Source organism: Toxotes jaculatrix, chromosome 7 (assembly GCF_017976425.1).
Source record: "Toxotes jaculatrix isolate fToxJac2 chromosome 7, fToxJac2.pri, whole genome shotgun sequence".
NCBI lineage: Eukaryota > Metazoa > Chordata > Actinopteri > Toxotidae > Toxotes > Toxotes jaculatrix.
In genome coordinates this window covers 9,549,618-9,572,624 of record NC_054400.1, presented here as the reverse complement: position 1 = coordinate 9,572,624, position 23,007 = coordinate 9,549,618, and the positions used below count along the sequence as shown (strand labels likewise).

At 40.6% G+C, this 23,007-nt stretch overlaps 3 protein-coding genes across 7 annotated transcripts in view; 2 read left to right on the top strand and 1 right to left on the bottom strand.

The window, feature by feature from the left end:
* The window catches only part of fbxl17 (F-box and leucine-rich repeat protein 17), a 199,120-nt gene extending 192,200 nt beyond the window's left edge, over nt 1-6,920 (bottom strand). Inside the window, exons 1-6 of the mRNA XM_041042901.1 lie at nt 6,747-6,920; nt 4,695-5,203; nt 3,850-4,230; nt 3,546-3,668; nt 2,991-3,248; nt 2,664-2,795 (exon numbers count right to left, since the gene is read on the bottom strand). Coding sequence (XP_040898835.1) covers nt 2,664-2,795; nt 2,991-3,248; nt 3,546-3,668; nt 3,850-4,230; nt 4,695-5,183 — 1,383 coding nt within the window. The 5' untranslated portion in view covers nt 5,184-5,203; nt 6,747-6,920. The remainder of the gene's footprint in view (nt 1-2,663; nt 2,796-2,990; nt 3,249-3,545; nt 3,669-3,849; nt 4,231-4,694; nt 5,204-6,746) is intronic.
* A 752-nt stretch (nt 6,921-7,672) lies between these two features.
* Nucleotides 7,673-9,997, top strand: prxl2c (peroxiredoxin like 2C). The gene is made up of 6 exons (XM_041042404.1): nt 7,673-7,917; nt 8,247-8,315; nt 8,462-8,515; nt 8,712-8,817; nt 8,913-9,047; nt 9,166-9,997. The coding sequence occupies exons 1-6, from the start codon at nt 7,735-7,737 to the stop codon at nt 9,294-9,296; spliced, it is 678 nt and encodes a 225-aa protein (XP_040898338.1). The 5' UTR covers nt 7,673-7,734; the 3' UTR covers nt 9,297-9,997.
* A 262-nt stretch (nt 9,998-10,259) lies between these two features.
* cdc14b (cell division cycle 14B) lies at nt 10,260-22,991 on the top strand. Of its 5 annotated transcripts, none has more exons than XM_041043342.1 (15): nt 10,260-10,555; nt 11,702-11,792; nt 12,544-12,619; nt 13,261-13,353; nt 13,501-13,577; nt 14,317-14,383; nt 14,460-14,610; nt 14,698-14,928; nt 15,030-15,168; nt 15,380-15,545; nt 15,652-15,749; nt 19,831-19,878; nt 19,972-20,094; nt 21,862-21,927; nt 22,140-22,991. In XM_041043342.1, the coding sequence occupies exons 1-15, from the start codon at nt 10,447-10,449 to the stop codon at nt 22,177-22,179; spliced, it is 1,575 nt and encodes a 524-aa protein (XP_040899276.1). In that variant the 5' UTR covers nt 10,260-10,446; the 3' UTR covers nt 22,180-22,991. The 5 variants fall into 5 exon arrangements, with proteins under 5 accessions (XP_040899276.1, XP_040899273.1, XP_040899275.1 ...); XM_041043339.1 differs by lacking the exon at nt 21,862-21,927 and adding an exon at nt 20,539-20,707 and having other exon boundaries at nt 10,263-10,555; XM_041043341.1 differs by having other exon boundaries at nt 10,264-10,555; nt 19,969-20,094.
* The last annotated feature ends 16 nt before the right edge of the window (nt 22,992-23,007 follow it).

Here is a 23,007-nt window from a genome sequence, read left to right as displayed (position 1 = left end):
TTGCATTAGCAAATTTTAACTTTCATTTGTTAAAAAAAATCACTGCTGTGCCCTTCAGGACTGTAATTACGGCAAGAAAAAGTAGGAAATTTCACAGTTGCACATCTTGCATCATAGCAGAAAACTATACATATATCCACCACACTGAAAGTCTCCAAAACCTTCCTCAACTTCTCCTCAGTTAACAACATGACTTAGAATTTTGTGGCTTAAATCTGTATCATAGTGACAAGAAAAAGAAAAAAAAACAAGGCAACATTAGCACTACTTTAAACACAACTAGCACTAATTTTTAATGCCTGGAGTGTTTAAATATTTCCTTAATGGCACACAAGTTTATTCAGAGACACTGTTTCCCCTTCCCTCAGAAAAAAAGCAATTTAACCATCTACAGCGCTGGATACAGACTTAACACAGAGCAAAGAACCCTACAGCATGGAACTGAAACCAAAACCACCACAAGAAGAAAGCAAGGAAAGACAGAAAAAAATGTATGTGGGTGTGCACATGGCAAAGAAAAAGGGAGAGGGCGAGTCAAAGACCACACAGAAACATCCTGCAGCAATTCAATTATTCAATTTTGGAGAAGAAGGAGAAAGAGAGGGTAGATCAGAGTGAGTGAAAGGCTCATCCTCATCTGTGATTGATTAGCAGAGACAGAGACAGGATCCTTACACCGCAAAAGCCAGCAGAGAGGAGAGGAGGGAAAACAAGAAGCAAGAAGGAGAGAAAACGAGAGGAGAGGAGGCCTTACAATATAGCCTTAAAGAGGCTTTCACCGTGTCCCATGACTGTGCAATTCATTGCGCACTGAGAATGGAAAAGCCCATTTCAATGCTGTTCTCTGGATCAATGGAGAACAAGGGTTGTGCCCACACAATGGTCCCAGAAGTGATCAACCATTCATTTTTTCCATAAACCTGTTCAGATGAGACTTTTTCTATGGTCTTTCAAACCATTTTAGTTTGTCCATGATCAGTTGACCCAGAGTGAAATAAGATCCTCAAAGTACAAGAGGTTGGGTCACATATTGAATTCTTCATATGGGTCCCAATATTTCTAATGACTGCATTAAAGCCAACAGCCTGTATCGTTTGAAGTCAAAATGAATACAAAATCAAAACAAAAAAAATAAAAAAAACAACCTTGATGTTCATGCATATTTTTAGTCTGACCGTGTGTTCATATTCAGCCAAACTCATTTGGAAACTGTAATTAGAACCATTGTCCTACTAAGTAACAAAATCTGATTTCTTTCTCTGAGAAGTTGAAGGTGAGAGTTTTCCGAGCTGTCAGAGAGAATAAATGGCCTCTGAGAAATGGCACGTAAGTGTTTCTGGGTCGTCTTAATTCCTGGCGAACTTAATGACAATTTTAGGCCAAGCAACCACAGCGCCTAGACATAACAATTCCCATATAAGCTCAGCCCATTTTTCTCCACCCTAATGACGGCAAGCTAAAATAACTGCGACAATCTCATCTTTGAAAAATGACTGAAATTGATACTACTGCGCTGAAATGTTATCAGCAGCAATATTAATCTCTCACCTAGTGGTAAATGCTAATTTCATATACTATTAAGTTGATGAATGGGGTTTTAACAAACTCAGCTTTTGTTAACAACTTAAAATGGACTAATTCATCAAGGTCAGGATGGCTCATGTACTACAAAGAAATTCTTGCAGGAAAAAGGGCAAAAGCAAAAGTGAAAAAAGGAAGATCTTAACAATAGAGGGTTAGAGACAGACGTGCCAAATGACTAGTTATGCTCTTTTTCTGTATCAGCATCCAACATTAAATAAATTAAACAAATACAGTTGAAGAGGATATGTGGTTGTGATTTGGTGTAGAAATGCACAACCCAGCATTATTATCAACAAGCTGCGGTCTCAGAAAAAAAAAAAGAAAAAGCAGCTGGCAGGCCATTTTCAGAAATTGGAAAACAGTGACATCTAGTGGTGGTTTAAAATAGTCTGTCACTTTCCTCTGTACCTGCTGTTTTTATAAAGAGAAATTTGATGGGGGGGAAAAAGTGAAAAAGGCAATTCAGCTGTCTAAGGTCTTGCCATGTTGATGATGTACAAAATGAAGCCAGCTGTGATAATGAGATCAGTCATTAGACTGATTAAGGCATTAGTCAGCAAACATATGCACGAACATGTGGTGTGAATACGAACCACATATTTTCATACATTAATGATTTACAGTAGTTTCAAGAAATATTGTCTCATGATTGAACTGCAAATTTACGAGCTTCTGAGATCTGATCTCTAAAATGCTGATTCAAAGAGGATAAACAGAAAAATAAATACATCTGCACGGTAACGCAGATGTTGCCGGGCAAACCTTAAATCTGAAAGGAAGAGTGCTCACTGGGTACAGTTTTGTGCTGTAATCGTGTATGAATTCTTGTAGCAGCAAATGTAAGTCACAGTCACAGTGCTCTGATACTATTCTTATAACCCCAGAATGCTATTAGCAGCTACAATGCTGAGAAGAGCTCCCATGGAGAGATGATACAAGATTAATGCACACTTGAACATTTTCAAATTGCCCAACAGAGATACACACAGACATCTGGGCTCACGTACGAGCAGAAACCCTGAGGCAAGCAGGGAGAAAAAGCACAACACTGAACATGAGACCAGTGGTGTTTAACTGACCAGTTTGTTCTCTTGCAAGTAGAGTCTCTGCAGTTTAGGGCATCCTCTCGCCAAGGCCACCATGCCTTCATCTGTGATACTGTAGCACTGACCCAAGTGTATGTCCTTCAGTTCACTGCAGTGCTCTCCCAGCTGAGGGCAAAAAGGAGGATTTATTTAGTGCATGTAAAGTTAACTGCTGGAAATCGTCACCTGAATCATATTATTGGATTTTTACTTCAGTTTTCATTTGGGGAAAAAAAGAAGAAATGAGACAAGCAAATATCTAGATATTGAAACAAGAGGCTTTGGCTGTCCTGTGTCTCCATTCGGGCTCTAGATGAATACCTTTTTTAGTGCGTCGTCTGTTAGTTTGTCCTGGTTGCCCACGTGCACCTTCACCAGCAGAGGGCAATGTGTGGCCAGGGCTGACAGGGACATGTCACCCAGCTGCTTGCAGCGGTATGCTGTGTACTTCTGCAGGCCTGGACAATGAGAGGCCAGGGAGGACACACCGTGGTCATGGACCCCTCTGCAATCTGAGATGTTAATCTCTGTCACATTCTGCCTCCGAGAGGCTATTTTCACCAGCAGATCATCATTTACCTGGGAAACAGGACAACACAAGGAGTGATGAAAGTCAGCAGAAATAACAAAACTGTCTTTCCATTATAATGGTTAAGGAGAATGCACAAAAGAAGTCACAGATTTTATCAGAACCAGAAGCAGGACACTAAAGCCGCTCCTGCTCACTTATTCCAAACCATAGTATCAACTAAATGTCTATTATGTAAAATGTAAAAAATTGAAAAGACAAGAACATGTAGTACTCTACTGAACTTAAAGACTAATTCATAAAGACACAGAGTCTAAGACAAAACGTACACTATGCTATGTGCTTACTTGTTGTAGGCCACTGAGGTCGATTTGCTTCCAGAACTGGAAGTCCAAGCAGAGGTCCCTCCAGTACTTACAAACCAGAGAGGCACACAGACAGCGCTCCTTCACTGTCAAGTGGGAGAGCACCTGCCAGGATGCAAATGAAGATAATGCACACAGACAAGCCATTCAACAACAATTCAGGTGCTGTGGTTCATTTGTATAAAAATAAGAATAAACTTAGTACATAGCTAAGATCTGGTTTAGTATTTCAGCATCTTTTACCAACACGAAAAATATCAGTAAATGATAATTGATGAACTCTAACCTTAAGAAGGATGGAGGAAGGCAGGTGGTTGATACTTAAATGATCAGCAGCATCAGAACTTCTCGCCTGGCAGTCGTCATAATGATGCAGGCAGCAGGGGGATGAGTCTGAACTGTGGGGCAAATCAGCATGAAGACCCAACCCACAGCAGCCATCAGCAGGTGAGGAGGAAGAGCAGGAGGCAGAGGAAGAAGAGGAGGAGGATGAGGGCAGCGGACAGAGGGGAAGGTGGCAGTGGCCAGTTTCAGAGTTCGAGGCGGCCCCTTCTCCGCCTCCTCCCACTCCTCCATTCTCCAGCCCTCCCTCAGGGGCAGCGAAGGCACAGCGCGGCTGCTTACAGGGGGTGCATCTCTGCACCTCTGAGCACTTCCTCTTACACACCTGCACCCAGAGACACACACAAATAAATTTTCCACCTCTTCTCCAAAGCAAAATCATCATTAAATGCATATCATTATAAATAGTTGGGCTGCCCTCATCAGTTAAGGTCTTGGTCAACAAACACATTTTAGTCGATTGATACTTTTTAATGATCTGTTGGAGGAAATAAACCGTGAGCCATTAGTCATTGCTAGAAATGGCTGTCAGTGGCATCCGATTTTTCACAAATATTTCTTGGTCATTTGTAAGATTCTAATAGATCTTCATGACTGAGTTAATCTGGAGATGGATAGCAGTAAAATAACTGATCTGCTTAAATACTATGGCTACTTATAAGTGAACTTAAAATTTCTTTAAGTGACGACAACCTTGTTAGATTAGCAGGAGCACTGGTAAATCATGGATATCTGCTCAGTAGCTACAACATTTGGTACAGTTGGTGCAGCACTTTGTCAGTTCCTTACCATCTCAGTGTAGTCGCTGGTGCAGCCAGGCACAGGCACAGGTATAGGTACAGTCACTGACACCCCAGCGGTTCGAAACAATGCTGGCGGTGCAATCAATTTGGCAGGAACAGCTGATAATAGGCTCCTCCCCTGGCCCTCCCAAATAGATAGTTCCCTTGGCGACAGCAGGAACTTGGAGCAGTCCTCAGGAGATGCGAGTGTGGTGTATCGCTCAGCAAGCTTCGAGGCAGCTACTGCTCCAATGCCAACTCCACCCACACCAGGGACACTAATTCCGGTGACACTGTTGTGACGGCACCCGCTGCCGTTGACACCAGCCTCCAAATGATTGTTGTCGTCGTCGAGATTGCTGTTGTTGCTGTGGACAATGAAGCACAGCATGCAAGGCCCCTGCAGGAAACAGTTCCTCTTCTTCTTCTTTCTGTGATGCAGCTTGCGTGTCCTCTTCTTCAGGCGGTAACCATTTTTCGAGAGAAGATGGCCCATATAGATGATTCAAGGAAACTCTAGAACAACAAGAGTAAATTAATTAGCAAGTGCATCCTTCAGCAAGTGAAGATCAGAAAAATACAGGAGTGGCTATCGTTGGTATCATGTTGATGTCAATACAATACCTGAGTTTAAGTATTGGAAAATTCTAAATATTTGTTTTTTTAGTACTGTACTTTTAAATGCTTTTCTTTCTCATTTATCAAAACAAACCAAACTTCTCAAATTTCACAGTGTTTAATGCTTTCTTAACACAAGCAACAATGCAATGGGCCCAAAAAATAAAAACTGGCAAAGTTATGACTTAAGTCAGTGATTAGCTATGAAGAAAACATATAAAAAAAGACCAGACAAAGCATTTGATCAACATTCAGTAACATTCAATACTCAAACACATTTAGGTCCAAAAACAAAAGTACTCAGGTTCAACACTCTCTATCAACAACAAGTATATGTCCTGTGAAAGTTAGTCTGACCCCCACAGAGCCCTGATCTCAACATAATCCAGGCAGGCTGGCATTACCTGAAGAGACAGAAGACACTGAGACAGCCTAAATCCACAGAAGAACTGTGGCAAGTTCTCCAAGATGCATGACACAACCTACCAGCCAAAAACCTTGAAAAACTTTTTTCACATGTCCACAAGAGAACTGAAACTTTTAAACTATCTTCACTTTAAATGTTAAAAGTCCCTACATTGCACAGTAATGTACATTATAGCATGTGAGTACAGTATAAAGATAGACCTGAAAAAATGTGAACCTATCCTTTAAGTGTCAAGGACAATCAAGATCTATATATAGGTGTACACACACTTGCAAAAGTGAGTCTTCTGTACACAGCTTTTAGCACTTACAGCAGAACCACGTTTTATGCTGCCTATCTGAAAATATGGTGCATATTTCTGTGCTGTACTAATGCAGATATTGGTTACTCATACTGAACGAGCAGGACAGCGCTGTGCATACTGTGATGAACCCATAAAGGGACCCCTGGGTAGAAATTTGTTGGATATGAACCCTTCTGCATCCCCATAATGTCTCGTGCAACCAGATATTTTGTGTTGAAACAATACTTCTTGTGTATTAGTTTGTGCTAATTTGACTAAACACATCTTTATTTGGGAATATGCTTAGCCACTTGGCTTGTATAATTTGCGTGGTGAATACATTGCTTGTCGCGTATACTAATCTTAATTTGATTATTTACAGCACAAAATAGCAGATTTGTTATTGTTATTGTCTATCAAGGAAACTGAAACGATGCATCGTCTGGTTGCTGCCGAATGAAAACACAAAGATGTAAACAGTGAACAGGTGGTCATTTGTTTAGCACACACACAAACACACAAATCGGTCTGAACGTGACGGCTGTGTTTTGCCTGAAATGCATGCAGGTTTATGTCTAACATTTGCTCCAACTCGACAACATATCTACACCTCACTTGGAGGAAAAAAAGACACGGTTCCGCTGCTAACCCATGTCAGCTTTCTGACAGGCTAGCTTGCTCCATCTCTGGATGCTAAGTTAGCTGTAGCTCCAACATGAAACATCTCTCACCACTTCACACGGTGCTCCCACACTCCGGACGGTGCTCGCATAATACTGCTATGCAGCACGGTCAAGACGAGCGCTGACAAGTCCCGGCAGGAGAGACACGGATGCAATAGACCCTACTACTGAACTAGCGTAGCCTTGGATCTGCAGCTGCTACTGCTGCTGCTCTACTCTAGAGGACAACACTTCCGCACCGAGAGAGCAGCGGGAAGGAAGCCGACGAGGGCGATTCGTAATTCGTCAGGGGGGCTGGATGACTCTGTGGGGCCTACAGGGAGAAACGAAGCCTCAAGTAACTGTGGCTGAAATAGCGATAGAAGAAGGACTCAGTTCTTTTACTTAAGTGAAAGTAGTAATGCCACAATGTAGATAATGAAAATACTCTTTTACAACTAAAAGCCCTGCAATCTAAATGTTAAGTATAAAAATGTTCGAGTCAAAATACGCACAGTTGGCAGTTTATTAGGTGCATTAACCAAAATGTAGTCTAATACAACAGTCCTGCAGTGAATCCAACCTTTATGAAGGTTATAATGTTCAGATTTTATTGAAATTGTTTTAAGAGAGTCGTTGATTAACGCAAAAATACTCATTATTCAGAATGATGTATATTATATTAACTAATAAGTAAGTCTGAGAAAATAACCCAGATAATATCATTATACAGGGTTATGTCAGCTTGAAATGGCAGAGGAAAGGGAAAGCCTGCATTACAAACTTCACAGATGCATTAAATAAAATAATAAACAGGAGAATTGTTTACTTTTATTCTATTTACTTTTACTCTTTTTAACAGTTAATATCTATTCCTTTCCTATTCACGTTAAGTGATCTCTCTCTCCTCCCTCTCTCTCTCTCTCTCTCTCTCACACACACACACACACACACACACACAGCATATGGGCGTGAATATCCAGCCACCGTGCAGCTCCTCCAGCCTGTACGGCAACTCCCAAAATAGTAGTACGAATTCAGGAAGCCTCAGAAAAAAATGGCAGAAGTAGTTTCACCAATAACTCGACAAGTAACTAAAGAAAATCGGGAAATTAGGAGCCCTCCTGTCGATATTCGTCTTGAAGATGTCGAAGATTGTTTAATTTACGACCAGCATGGAGTCTCTTTTCCTTTCAAGACGTTATATCAAGACAGGAAATCGGTCATAATTTTCGTGCGGGTAGGGGAAACATTTTGTTTGGCTTAACCTTACCGATCCTGCCAGAAGTTGCTTTCTTAAAATCACGAGAGGTTCGAGCTCATTAGATTGAGCCTCAAAAGATGTCTCCTTTAAAGGCATCAAAGTAGGCAACAGGTGAGCCTCAGCTGGACAGATGCCCCAACAACTTCCCATGCTATGATGGAAATGGAATAATGAAGAGATCATATCTATAGGTGAAGACAGAAAGCTAAACATGCAATAGGTGCAAGAGGAGAGTTTTAAAAAGTGATGGCGTATCTCATCTTGCTTTAGCCTATTAACACTGTATATACTGTATGTCCCTGCAGAATTTCTTGTGCTACAGCTGCAAAGAATATGTGGAGGATTTGAGCAAAATACCGAGAGAAGCACTGAAGGTAAGTGCTGAACCATGACTATGAGGCAGTCACAACAGCACTGAAAATTTGACATGCTAATTCGAGGATGACGGTGTAGTGACAGCTCTGATAAGCAGAAATCTAAATTACTGGTTCTGAGCAAAATTTGCTGTGTGTTGTTGCAGGATGCTGACGTTAGACTGATTGTGATTGGTCAGTCTGCTCATCATCATATAGAGGTAATTCATGTATGATCAATATACATAATGAACCTACCTAGATGTTTTTATTTTATATTGTTGTTTTGTTTGTATCCTGGTCCTAAAAGAGAAAAAAAAATTATTCAACTATATTACTACTTAATAACAAATAAACTTGAAATTGAATCAGAATGTACTGTACATTAGGTGAGATATGTCTCTATCTCTCATCTAGCCATTCTGCACACTGACGGGATATCCGTATGAAATATATGTGGACCCGGAGAGGTGCATTTATCAAAAGCTTGGGATGAAGAGAGAGGAGAAATTTACAGACTCTGGTAATGCAGTAACAGTATGATGGCAGTATGAGTCAGCTTATTCAGAGATGGTAATTAATAAAGACTTGCTTGTGTGTGTATGTTTATATACTAAGCAAACCCTAGTCCCCATGTGAAGTCCAGTGTTTTTATGGGCCAAATGAGGAGTATATGGAGAGCCATGACGAGCCCTGCATTCGATTTTCAGGGTGACCTACATCAGCAAGGTGGAGCCATCATTGCAGGACCAGGTAAAGCTTTCTCTCTATTTCCGCATATCTCTGTAAACGTTCAATCGTAATTTCTCTCTTTCCCTCCATTGTGTTATATCTTTCTCTTTTTCTCACTCACTCTTTCTTCTTTCCACAGGCTCTCAAGTTCATTTTACCCATTTTGACATGAACCGCCTGGATCACATGCCCATTAACTGGCTCCTGCAGCTCGCCGGAGTTCAACAGACTCTTGACTTCAGTGATAAGCCAAAGATCATCCATGTATAGCCAGCTGGCCGCCTGAAAGTGTGCTTCGCCCCACATCACTGTTATTATCACACATGCCGCATCATTGTCAGTAACAAATACTAGTGTCCCAGTATTTCTGAATGCATTGTTTGTCATTTCTATACCAGGTCATGACTTGACTGCCTTGCGAGGCTTGGATAGGTCTGCATGTTTTATTTATTGAACCTTTGTTTAAGTTTCTTGAGATACAGGTTTGTTTTTACTAGAGACCTTTCCAAAATGGCAACATGTTATAGGTGTCACACAATTGCATGAGAATACACATCATTCATTTCCAACAATCACACTATAACACCACAAAACAAGACCTTAGAAACATGAGTGATAAAAACTTTCAGTCAGTGCTGAGTGTGAACCCTCATTCTTTATCTTGATAACAGTATTTTGATTTTTTTTTTTTTTTTTTTTTAAATAGCATGAGTGATGTGTGGTTGAATGTGTAAGAAGGGGTGTATCCATTACTGTTTTTTGTCAGATTTTGTTTACTACCTTTTCTATCAGAATCCTTATATTACAATGTGTTATGTTGTGTAATCCTGTTTACATACTTGTAATAATATGGTAGTATGTTTAACAGTGATGAACAACTGGTGCTCTGATGTTAGTAACTGACCTCATCGCACTTGTCCTTTTATACCCACTTTCCTTGTTTACAAAGTGTTTAAAATACTGTAAATAAAGTTTAATTGCTATGTCAAGGCTGCATTTGTGCGTGGTCATAGCACAGCTATATTCACATGGGATCTATTCAGCACCTATAGGTCTACATTCCCAACATGTTATCTATATACAGCTGCTGCCTATTGAACAGTGAAGGGTGGGCACTGGACATCTAATCCTGATACGTCACATGCAGGGGATTCAGAAAGCAGAAACCTGCCCCTGCTCATAGACGTCACCACCACAGGAGAGGCTGGAGCAGGCAACTGTGGTACGGTGGACACATACACAACACACACGCACACACACAAGCAGATCCACAGATACACATCATCAGCAGCGCAGGAACAAGACATGCCATAATAAAAAACACGGCGACAGGTCGGGGACAATACACCACCGCATTGCGAAGCGGAGGAGGACTGTTGCAGCAGCTCAGGAATGTCCACCGTGAAGCCCTGAAGAGAAAATGAAGCGCAAGAGCGAGAGGAGACGAGCCGAGTCGAGGAAAAAGCGCTGTGCAGCCCACAACAGCTCAGAGGCGGAGCCAAACTCTGATATTTACATTGAGATAACAGGTAAGACGGTCTGCAGAATGAACCCTGACAACTTTAAGCCTAGTTGGCACATATGCGCAGATGCACACCGCAGGCTGTGCCTGCATATAATTGCGTTTCAAAGACCAGGGCGTATGAAAGTCTTTGATTTCTTTCAGCTTTTGCCCTAATATGGCGACACCGTCTGTCCCTTTATCGTTAATGCACTGGGTTTGCGTCTTACCTTCGCAGGCTGTGGACAGAATACGGTTCGGTTTTGCTCTGCTGCTTATTTTAGAGGAAGAAATTAAACCAGAACTCCACTGTGTCTCATTTTATGGACTGTGAGTTATAGATGTGCACAGAGAGATGGATTGGTGCACCAGTGTCATACAAATGATAGTCAAACCACTGTCAGTCTCGTCTAATGCTGATTTTCATATCTTTTGTGGCGTCTTCCTTGCTCTTATACATCCTTGAGGAGCTGAAGTCTGAGGGAGGGAGGTCAGTCAAAGTGGAAATCACGAACGTGACTGGTTGAGAGATCGTCCTAGCAACCGCTTGGGCAACGATCCCGGGGCCTATCATGTGTCTTATGTAGAGAACTTTAAACTGAAGGAGGCGTGATGGACAGCTCATTCCTCCAATTGTGCGGCGCCCTGTATCTCTCGCAGCCAATAGCGTCCCGCGGAGCCGCTTAGGGGAGGAGTCAGGCGGAGATCATTTTTAGCAGAGTGCGCACTTCGCACACGAAAGTCTCTTTCCCTCCTCTTCGACTGGTAACTTTCTGTTCTTCGATAGCAAAGCCAGGCTCCAACAATTGTTAGACTTTTAAATAACCGTTTTAACTTATATTTTTTTAGTAAACCTCCGTGCACGTTATTGGTGTTTTACTCAGCATGCACAAGTCGTCTTGAAGAAAATCAACCTTGTACGTTTCTATACAAAACGTCATGTTCAAATCAGTGGGCAGTGTGACCGCGGACGATGTTTCGTCAAGATGTATCGAATTCATCAAGGGTAAGTTGCCAGAAAAGATATCAAAGAAGTAGTTGCATACGGAGAGAAACAGGTTTGGAAGGGGAAAAGAGAGGCAAGAGAAGTATGTATGCATGGCAAAAGCAAGTAAATGACTCTTTATTTTGTCGCTCTGCCCCCCCTCCCTCCAACCCCCCCTCCTTCTTCCAGATCAACTATATTTCGCCATACTTCAGCAGAAGATCAAGAGCACGGCTGAACGACACTGTTTCTGCATAGATGAAGAGCTGGCGTATGAGAAGTAAGTTATCAGTCTCGCCCCAACTTTGCATTTGCATTAATGGACTTGGTTTGCTGCTTAATGAATTGTTTCTGTGCCTTGCCCCCTCGCCCCTTTCGCTTATTTCAATGCAATAAAGGACTATACCTAAAGCTTACATTGTCGCTGCAGTCATCTAAAAGGTACCTTCTCCACCATTAGTGCTGGTGCGGGCGGGTTTGCACAAAATACGGTGAATCTCAGTTTAGCTTTGAGTGCAGAGGCCATTACGAGGAACTTACTAAGTATATTGAGATTGGTTATTTTAGTGCATGGGATTTAAGGGTATTTTGGTGCACTGCCCTTTTCACTGCTGGAAGAAATCTAAGTAACCACAACAGCATTAAAAATTAAGTGTAAATAAAACAAATAAAAGCACCTTGCCGCAGCTACAGTAACGGTTTCAGATCCTGTAGTGGAGGGCAAGAGCTGTTTCAATGGGCTGTTGTTAGACTGGCCACAGGAGAGGACATGACTGACCTTTCTGAGCCACTTTTGTGCCAGTGGTACAAAAAAGACCTCTTGTATTTGCAGCTTTTTGTCCTGCTCTTATTGACCCACTCCATCATCAAATGTTTCCAAAAATAGTCCTTACTCTGTCAGTGTTTTTACTGTGTCAGTCTGAGGTGGCTGATTCTATCTAGCGAAACTTCCCCAGAGAGTAGCTGGTTGCATAAATAGCCACTCTGACATAGTCTTTCTTCTTCTTTGTCTCTCTGTCCCTCTCTCTCAGCTTCTATGCGGACTTTGGTCCCCTTAACCTGGCCATGTTTTATCGCTTCTGTTGCAAGCTGACAAAGAAGCTCAAGGTAAAGTAAACCACGGCTCTTAATTGCACTTCCTGGAAGAGGGAATGGGAAGCAAACCCAGGTCAATCTATCTTTTTAAACCTGCAGTATGCAGGCAAAAAAAAAAAATAGGATTCTAGTTTTTGGGTTTTTTTTGCATTCCAATTAGTAAAATTTGGCAACTTTGTGTCAAATTACGACACCACTGTTCCTTTTTGTTAAGGTAGTTTGTCATCGCACATGACATCCTCTCTGAGGCTGTTGGGCACAGATTTGGGCAGCTGAAGTTTGAACACATATGATTAAGCATCTCCTCAGCTCTAGCACTTAATTGTCTCATGTGGCGATTGCCCAGCCTTTTTCTTAGCTTACAGATTTTGTTGACTGGCGTTCTCCTCACCATGTAGTGGTTTTGTAATGAAGTAATTTAAGAGTTAAAGTCCTTTTCCATTTACTTTGTCTGTCAGTGTAGGTTGTCTTAACACTGCAGCTGCTCAGCCAAAAAAATACCACGTTTAGTCTTACATAGCTGGGGAGGAGAAATAGATAAGTAGATGTGCTTGTGTAATGACTGCTTATAATTTAGTATATTCTTATGTCACATCAATAAATAAGGCATCATATGTCAGTTCATGCTGTTTGTAATGAATGTTTTTTCACAGTCCATTACACTCTCAAGGAAGAAGATTATATTTTATACCTGTGGAGACCAGAAGAAACAGGCCAATGCTGCCTACCTAATAGGCTCATATGCTGTAAGTACTGTACAAACCCATGTTACATATAGCTTGTGGAGCTATATTCCATCTATATAACTATTATAGGTAATCATAAATTCAATTGAAATTACATCAGCAGTTAAAGCAAGAGGGACTATGCTGATTAGACATTTGTATTTGAAGGTAATGCATCTAAACATGGCACCAGAGGAGGCCTACAGTCTGCTGGTGTCAAGGAATTCAACATACATCCCATTCAGGTAACAATTCGCCATACGTATTTCACATTTAACTTGAGTTCTTTTACAAGCAAATAATAATGCGCCACAACTGTGGCTGAAGGTTTTGTTTTCAGTATTGACATTTACAGTAGACAAACATCACATTTTGCTTTTTAAAGGCCGTATGCAAAGACATGCAGTCAAGTTTGTCGGTTAAAAACACAGAGTAGCCTGGTTTTTGAATGCATTTTGGTTTTGGATATAGCTGCCCAGTGAATGACTAATCACTGTCATTCTCAAAGAAAGATGCATGGAAAAAACAAGCATCACACATGGATTTTTAAGTTGTTGTAAAACCGATTAGAAAAGACACAATAGACCTTTAAGGAGACTTATTAGTGAAAGATTTCTGCATCTGCTATTTAGAAATATTTTTACTAAAACTAATAAAAGAGCGATGTCCTTTTTTTCCGGAATTGTTTAGACATAAGTGCAACACAAGAATAAGGTTTCAAGATTCCAAAACCTAGAAGGCTCAATGGCCCTTGTGCCGCATTACCATCACTGTGACTATAAATTGGTAAAATTAAAAAAAAAAAAAAAAAAAAAATAGAGGAGATACAGAACAAGAAAAGTGAGAGGAGATGGAAAGCAGTTAAGCACATTAGACGTGAGATATCAGTCTGCATTCTGGCCAGAGATCTTTTTTTTTTTTAAAGAAAAAAATGGTTAGTGTGTTGCACTGATAAAGACTGTCAGTGTAATTTATGTTTCACAGAGATGCTTCGTTTGGAACCTGCATGTACAATCTGAACATCCTAGATTGTCTTCGTGCTGTTCACAAGGTACGTCATTTTAAGATTTGTTTATCTTTCTTTCTTGCTGTGTCATGCGCCTAATGAAATTAACTCCCTCTCTCAGGCTCTGCAGTACGACTGGCTGGACTTCTCTAACTTTGATGTGGAAGAATATGAGCACTACGAGAGAGCAGAAAATGGAGACTTAAACTGGATCATTCCAGGAAAGTTCCTTGCATTCAGTGGGCCTCACCCAAAAAGCAAAATAGAGAATGGTAATTGAAAAGTACACGACAGAACTGTTTCCGACTTTGTTTTAACGCCTTCTAAACTCACAGGAATGTTTTTTTCTTGTACCTCAGGGTATCCTCTGCACGCTCCTGAAGCCTACATTCCTTACTTTAGGAAACGCAACATCACCACTATCATCCGCCTCAACAAGAAGATGTATGACGCCAGGCGTTTTACAGACTCTGGCTTTGAGCATCATGACCTGTTCTTCGTGGACGGGAGTACACCTAATGACTCGATTGTCAGGAAGTTCCTTAACATCTGTGAGAATGCAGAAGGAGCCATAGCCGTCCATTGCAAAGGCAATATTTCTAACCTACATTAACACTGCAGGAAACTATTCTGGCAGGTTGTGGTTGGTTTATTACAGAATTTAATGCCATACTTTTTTTTTTTATTTCAGCTGGTCTGGGGAGGACTGGCACTCTGATTGGCTGCTATATGATGAAACATTACCGCCTGACTGCTGCAGAGGCCATTGCCTGGATACGGATCTGCCGACCAGGGTCGATCATTGGGCCACAGCAAAACTTTGTTGAAGAGTGGGTGTTCACTGAAGCAGGATTTTCAAAATGTGATATAAACAAAACTGTTAACTTAAGCAGAAAATTGTGTGTTCATGTAGGATTCCATCATTTTTAGTAAAATGGTGATTAAATGCTGATTTTATCTGAGAGATCTTATTAACGGTGGTGGTGGTTTTTGTAAGAACAACAATTTTATTTTGCGGTTTGTTGAACTTTTGTTCATCAGGAAGCAGAACAGTCTGTGGGCTGAGGGAGATGTTTTCCGGGAGAAGATGCTAAATGAGCGTGAAAATGGCAAGATGGCCGTAACCAGGATCCTGTCTGGAGTGGATGACATAACTATCAACGGGAGCAACAAGAACAGGACACTCAAGAAAGAAGAAATGGACCTTGTGAGTTTTGAAATGACACTCATGCCATTATTTCCATAAGTGGAAAAAACTAACGAACCACAAGGAGACCATTTTGGTTATTCATTGCCTTTTCTTCGTTTTACAGTATAATGATGAAGAGGAGAGAAATGGCCTTACACAGGGTGATAAACTGAGAGCCCTGAAGAGCAAGAGGCAGGCCAGATCGTCTTCAGGTTCACTATCGTAAGTACCCAGGCAGCCAGCAAGTGTCACCATGCATCACGCTGACATGTTGTACTACTGTAAAATGAGCGATGCCTCTTCATGTCAGTCCCTCGAATCATTAAACGTACACAGTAATGTTTTTCAAATCATAAATTACTTGTGATTTCGAAAAATTAGGATTTCATAATGATCAGGAAGAGACCTTGTAGATTTTTGTCATGATTACCATTTCATTTAATAAACTTTCTTGACTGTTTATTTAGGGTAGTTGTAGCTGTTCTTTTATGCCAGGTTTTAGGCATGGCTAATCTGTTAGGGCTGTTCTCCCTTACGCATACCATGGCAATTTCATCCTAATATCGTAATTTATCTAAGAGTTAAGGAACTAGGCAGTATCCTTGTAATATTTCAATAACTCTGTTTTTGTGTCCTCTGCTGGTTGTTTGGATTAAATGTCATCACATGCGGATCAAGTGTAATATAAGCCATTCAGTTTTCATCTATGATCAGCGAGTGATGAGGATGAGTAATAAGTCAAGGAGGAAATGGGTCAAATACTAAGACACAGAGTGAGTGACACAGTTGTTTGGAGGGCTGGATTGGAGTTATCTGATACACAATCTTCCAGAAAAACCCTTTGTTTAGGGTTGGATTTAGAAAGGCACAAAAGATGTGGAAGTTACAGGTGTCATCTGTGAATTTATTTTGCTGCAGGATTGTTAATGTGGAAATTGTCTTCTTCAGTCAAAAGCTTAAAAATAAGTCTCAGAGTTGAGGGGAAAATGTCATATCAGTTCTGGGTGAAGGCAGGACAATGTTAGAATTGACCACGTTCAAATTTTAACTGGAGTCAGGCAATGGGATGGTGAGCAATGTACAGTCACTGCTACTCAGAGCTGATAATTTATTGACTGCACAGCTTACGTGGGAGCATGTAAATCAGCGATGAAACATCCCTCTATGTTTCTAAGTCTTTGCTCTGCAGCGATGAAGGTGCATTCACAGCTTGGCAGCTGTGAAATCTGAAACTGAGCCATCTTGGAAATGTCAGATAAGATAAACAGGCTTGATTTTTAATGTTATCACAAATTAAACCCCAAAAATTTAAAGTAAAAGTCACCGTGACATGCAGACACATCATTATGTCAACTTGGTAATTTAGATTTTGTTTCTTGGTACATTTGTGTGTAACAAAGCTGGACAACTGTAGCATGTGACTAGCCAGCTCTATGGAAGCATAGTGTTCCAACAGAAGATGATAAAGTGCTATTGCTAACCCCCTACATTTATCTGAACAGGAAGAACCCTAAAACATTTTTTTTGCTTCCCCGTTTAAATAAAGTCACATCATTTGTGCCCATGTAAATCAAGAGGTGGAAGGTTGAATATCAGCATGACTGAGGATGGTTGACTGGCCTCTGCCAATGTACCCATATGGCTTTGGCTTTTGTTGTCCCATGTCAGGCAGGTGGTAGTGTTCTGCTGCAGCCTCATGGGTACAGTGTGGCCGATGTGTTGTCTGCCGTTCAAAAGATAGCAGAGAGAGGCAGAGAAAGAGTGGGGGAGAGGAAAAACAGAGAGAGGATGTGAGGTTTTGTATGATGGAGGTAAGTGCACGTCACTTCCTTTCTAGCTGACATCCTCTTCCTGTAGAAATGGTTGCTATGCCAGCGAATGGTATGGCTAATGGTATGGCTGATTTGAAGTTGTTCTTTTTTTTTTTTCTTTCTTTCTTTCTTTGGATGACTACGGTGTGAAGTGGATATGCACTTAGTGGATGCAGTACATTGACACGCCTTTCATTGTCTGCCTCATAGACACACTCAGCTGTTCTGCTTTGATATCAAGGCCTCTGAGTTACAGTGAAGGTCTCAAGTTGAGCCTACTGTACTTTTTAACAACAGCACCAACTATTCAACTAATCACGGTTTTACACGAGATCTGGATTAGTTGAATTAAATGTTTTAGTGCATGGCTTGCACTACTGACTTGGCACTTCTCCAGAATAATTTTAGTAGGGTAAGGTTAGTCCTCGTTCTGATCTGCAGTAGGTACTTCCTTATTGTTTGGTAAAGTAATTTAACTTGTCTGACTTTAAATGGCATTGTTGGATGGTAAACCCCCCACCCCCCATCTTCATCTTAATATAAAGGATTATAAAATTATTTGTGAGCTTCAGAGGACGTAGTTGACATGAAAATAGGTTTTTATCTGTTCTCAGGAGGGAATCGAGGCAGAAGGGAGATTTGCTTGCACTTCAGGCCATATGCCTTATCAGTGTATGCGTTGCTAGACAAACATCTAACTTCAAGCTGAACTTCACCATCTGGCTCCACTGTTTGTTTTATTATGTAATACTGAGGTGCATGTTGAATTCCAGCAAGAACGACAATTATATAAAAACGTTTCTTCATCTTTTCTGCCTTTTCACGCATGGCGGCAGGCATGAAACCCTTGGACGTGCACGCATGGACATGCCTCTGTATTCGATCTGTGTTTGTGTCTAACGTAATTAATGTTGGGCCGGGTTCATTGTCAATTGCCTGTTGCTTTTCCATTGCTTTTGTGACTGGATCAGTGTGCAAAAACCATCTGAGCTTTGTTTACTCCTTCAGGTTTCTGCCAGCTTCTTTTTAAATGGTCTGTTTTTGTGGAACAAATTTTCATACTGGACATTTTAAGTCTTGTAGGAACTGACCATTTTTAGACACGTTTTATCAACTAACGATTAGAGATACTGTTTATCTCTTTATGTATACTATGGCAGAAACTGTAGTCCATAAATCTATTTATTGTCTGTATTTTTTAGCTTTTCCTGACCATATATAGACTTTTTGTTTTTCCAAATATTTGTTTTCATTTAGTTATTCATAGTGACTTAAACTTAAGTGAAGTTTACCACAGAAGATTTTGTCATCTTAAGTTTGTTGTCAACTGTAAAATAACCTGCTGCACTGCATATTTGTCTCTTAAGTAATTTATCCTCGTTGTCAAAATCGTTTTTGTGTAAAACAGAATATCTGCCAGTATGTTTATTAGCTTTTCTAAACTCTCAGATATCAGTATCTACTTCAAAATTCCCACATCGGTCAGGTTCTAACTGTACGGTAAACTGCTAACACATCAGAGCAAGTGAAGAACATAAGCTTGCTGACTGGCACTGCTGGATACAAGGCTCTATGAAAGGTATTTCATCTAATCCAGTCCCAGTGGAAAAGCAGAACATCAGAGGCTTTGTGTCCTACCCGGACGTCTCTTGTCTCTCCTTCCTTTTTTTCCCCCTTTTTTTCCGTTTGCTCTTGTTGTTGGATTTGTCCTCCTTTCAGATGGCTGGTAGCCATGCTGCTCTCCTCCCTGTGTAGCCTTGCCCTGTGGTGGATTGTGTATGGCTTCCCTTCTTCCATCCTGCATTTCTGTATAGACGGGTTAGGATTTCAATGAGTTCTACCGCCCGTCAGCCCCCAAAAAACCTGTCCTGCCCCCCGTTCTGGAGCTCTAACTGAGAATGCTGTAAGTGAGCCCCATGTCTCTCTTTAATTCCCAACCCAAATCAGAAAGTCGTTTGAAATCATCCTCTGTTTACTTTATCCTTCTGCAAGCACAATAAATTTTGAGCTGATGAGCAGAGCCAGTTTTTAAAAATCTGAAACATCAGAGGCTCCTGCCTTCTCACCATTTTTTAAGTACATGATCATTTTGTACCACAGACTGTTCCCATCATCCTCTCATATTTAAACATCATGCTTTGCTGATTATTGTGTTGATTGAACTGCCAACTGTCAAAATCAAACCCCCTGAGACAGTTAAGCTGATGAAAATAATATCTGTAAATGACAAATCAGGCCCCTCTAAGTTGTTTAGTGCCACCCCCTGGCTTTTTCTGGTACTTACTTGGCTTTACTAATCCTACTTGGCTGCTGAAGCTGCAGTAATGATCTGTGCCTAAGTCTAAAGCTATCAATTTTTAAAACCTTCGTGCCCATCTCCATACAGTCTTTTCCTCCTCTCCCTCCACTCTGTCCTGTCATCTCTCTCTCAGTTCTCTTAGTATATAAAGTTTAATCACATTTTTATTGCCATGTTACTTGTGTTTTCACAGGCAGGAAGAGAATAAGATTCACACCAGGTCATCATCACAATCCCTAAGGTAAAGGTTGCATATACGGTAACATGCACACCAACACATTAACACAAAACATAGCTAAGGCTAATAAGGACACCCCTCTCCCCTCTGCAGCAGGGCCATCTTGCAGGCCAGTGTTCAGGGCTGTAAGACCAGTGTCAACCCCTTGGCTCTGTCTGACCACTCAGACAGCAGGAAGAGGACCAGAACCTCACTGCCAGCCAACGGAGTAGGAGGAAGGTCAGTGGCTGGACATGACACCAGGCACTCATTTACTCAATGATAGCTCAGATGTATAACAAGAGCAGCATGAGAACTAAAAGGGGATGATTTTACATGCACAAATAGACATTGTCTTTTTGCAGTAAAAATGTTAAAAGTGGATGTTGAGCATATAATTCTGTACTAGTTGTAAGAATATTTATATATGGAAAAAAGTGTTGATACAAGCCTAATGATTAACAATGTTTAAGCCTTCTGTGTTCATGTGTTTTACTTATTTAAATGTTCCATATTTGTAATTATCTTACATTTTCTACATTATCAGAACATTGTTGTGTTGATACAATAACAAATACATTGTTTTTTTTATGTGGAGTAGACACAGTTGAAAAGCAACCAAGAGGCTATAGCCACTCATGGATCCTTGTGGAGTAAATTAACAGCTTCCCCTCTCTCTGCCAGCTCCCTGTGCCACACCAGACTGGTCAGGTCCCTAGGCAACTTGCATGTAGTGACTGGCGACAGGGACCCAATGTGTTGTGAGCCATGTGGCAGCCATAGAGACGCAGCCAGTGCCACAGCCAACACAGGCGCTCTCATCAACTTAAACATGGCACAGGTCCACCTGCAGGCAAGCTCCCGCAGAACCACTCTGAGCCATATGGAGACTTGGGCTGCATTTGCACACAGACAGACACTTTTTTTTTTTTTAACAAGTTTTTTTTTTTGAAGAGCTAATCTCGTCTGTGCTGTCCAAACAGGGAAAAAAATCATATTTAAAATAAGTTTCTCCCTGGTTTTGGCAGCCATGGGATGATCAGATCTGTGGAACAAACATAAAGAGCCGATCATTGGTCCCTGTGTAAATCCAGCCAAAATCCCAAGGCTCAGCACTCTCCCTCTCTCTTCTCTTAAGGCTCAACACAGTGGCTATGTCATAATCAATTAATGTACTTAGGCTGGGATGCATCAACAATGACTACATTGTAGTCAAAAATCAAGTTGCGGTTTAGCTGTAAATTCTTTTCAATCAGATATTTTATGTAGTTAAGAATTAGAAAATTTTAGATTTAGATCTCTCATTTAACCATTTGGATCTGAGTACAGATAAAACCAGATGTCTGGAGGCCAGTGTCTTTGACACTTGTTTCATTTATTTAAATACTCGTTTGATTTAATTTTTTTTTTTTTTTTTTTTACAGAAGATAAATGACTTTTCCTATTAGATCATGGAAACTTTTGCAAAGTCAGTTTTCCAGTATAAATCCTTTGTCAAAGAGATCAACTAACAAAATCAAATCAAAATTTTAATTCTAACTTTTTAATATTTGTTATTTTCCAACTTAATACTTTTTGTATTTTTGTTAATCATTTGAAGCTTTATTCTTACTTGGGGTCCAACATAGTTCATGCTTGTCTGGAAGACGGACTTAAATTAAAAGGTGATGGTGCAACCCAGCCACAGTTCTTCTTTACTCCGATGTTGTACTAACATTACATACATAGTAAGTCTGACCCTGCTAATGTAGCAGTGTCACGCCAGACTCCACCTGCCTCAGTCTCCCTGCACTCCCTTTCAGTAGCTTTCCTTGCATGTTGTCTAAGAATAGTGGATTTCGGAGTATGAATGGCTATAGCTTCTCTGGACCCTGCTGCTCACGGTGTCTTCTGCCTCTGGCCTGTTGCCACCACTCTGTATCCATGTCTGCATCCTTTACTGGTGCTAATCTACAGTGTTTATCTCCTTCCTCCTTCCCTCTCTTGTATGTTTCTTACACGCAACAGACGCACTGTCTCCCGTGGACGTAAAGCTCGCAGCTCTTTGCAATCAATTCGATTTTCCCGGCTATGGTATCTATGTGCTCTTCACTTTCTGTGTTACATACTGTATTTTAAATCATTATCATTTGGTGTCTTTGGAATTATGTATTATGAAGCATTTTCATTGATTTATATTGTGCTAATCTGTCAACATTTTTTCATTCTTTCGCACAATGCACAATATAAATCAATGAAATTTATCACCCTTACTAATGCTGACTTTGTGTTTCTTTTCTTTATAGTCACTCCATACCCAAAGCTAGAGCTCCTCTACTTCGGTGAGCCTGTGGATCTGGAAAGCCTGAGGAAATCCAACTTCAATACAGCTGTACTACTTTCAGTTGATTTTTAATTTTCAGAAAAAGGTTGGAACAAACTTTTAACCAACGTGATGTGACATGTCAATGATTTATAGATTGTTTGATTACAGGTTATTTTACCCATAAGGCACTTTGGGGTTTTGTTTTTTTTTTTTTTTTTAATATTTTTAAACACGGCATCATGAAACAGTTTTAATCATTGCCTGGTTGTTCCTGCTTATTAAAGCATGTAGTAGCAAACATATTGAACCACATCCATCAGACCGGCATGTGAATGTGAAAATCAAAGAGATGTCCTCCAAAACGAGCACTGTGCAGAAGATATTCTGGTTTATAAGATAAATGATTTGCATTCAGTTAGAAAGATTTGGAGATAGATTTAAGGAGCCAGGAGCTGCTCTCGGCCCTCCATGGCAGAAGCCAGAAGCCTGCGTTTGCCATGGATGTAGATGAAACATCAAGTCACTGTTGACAAGAATTCCATCACAAGATAGAGTACTGTGCGCATTTGTAATTCAATATCCGGCTTGTCTTTTTATTCCCGTCATTTACTTGTGAAGCTTTTCAGCTGCTGTATTTCAAGGGTGTAAATATGTCAACATTTGATATACTCAGTTTGTATTTTGTAAATATTTTTGTACTATGTTTGAATCATGCTATGAAATAAGTCAATGGTCCTTATGGGACCTTGTCTAACTCATGTTCATAACCCACTAAAAACATTTGCTTCAAGCACATAGAATCAGACATTTTAAATAAAAACTGTACTCCCAAGTATGTTTTGTCCTTT

Coding starts and splice junctions, on each gene's coding strand:
- cdc14b (XM_041043338.1), top strand. CDS start 10,447: ATGAAGCGCAAGAGCGAGAGGAGACGAGCCGAGTCGAGGAAAAAGCGC. Junction 14,384..14,459: donor GTCTTCGTGCTGTTCACAAG/GTACGTCATTTT, acceptor TCCCTCTCTCAG/GCTCTGCAGTACGACTGGCT. Junction 15,169..15,379: donor CAGCAAAACTTTGTTGAAGA/GTGGGTGTTCAC, acceptor TTTGTTCATCAG/GAAGCAGAACAGTCTGTGGG.
- prxl2c (XM_041042404.1), top strand. CDS start 7,735: ATGGCAGAAGTAGTTTCACCAATAACTCGACAAGTAACTAAAGAAAAT. Junction 7,918..8,246: donor CGGTCATAATTTTCGTGCGG/GTAGGGGAAACA, acceptor ATGTCCCTGCAG/AATTTCTTGTGCTACAGCTG. Junction 8,818..8,912: donor GGAGAAATTTACAGACTCTG/GTAATGCAGTAA, acceptor TTATATACTAAG/CAAACCCTAGTCCCCATGTG.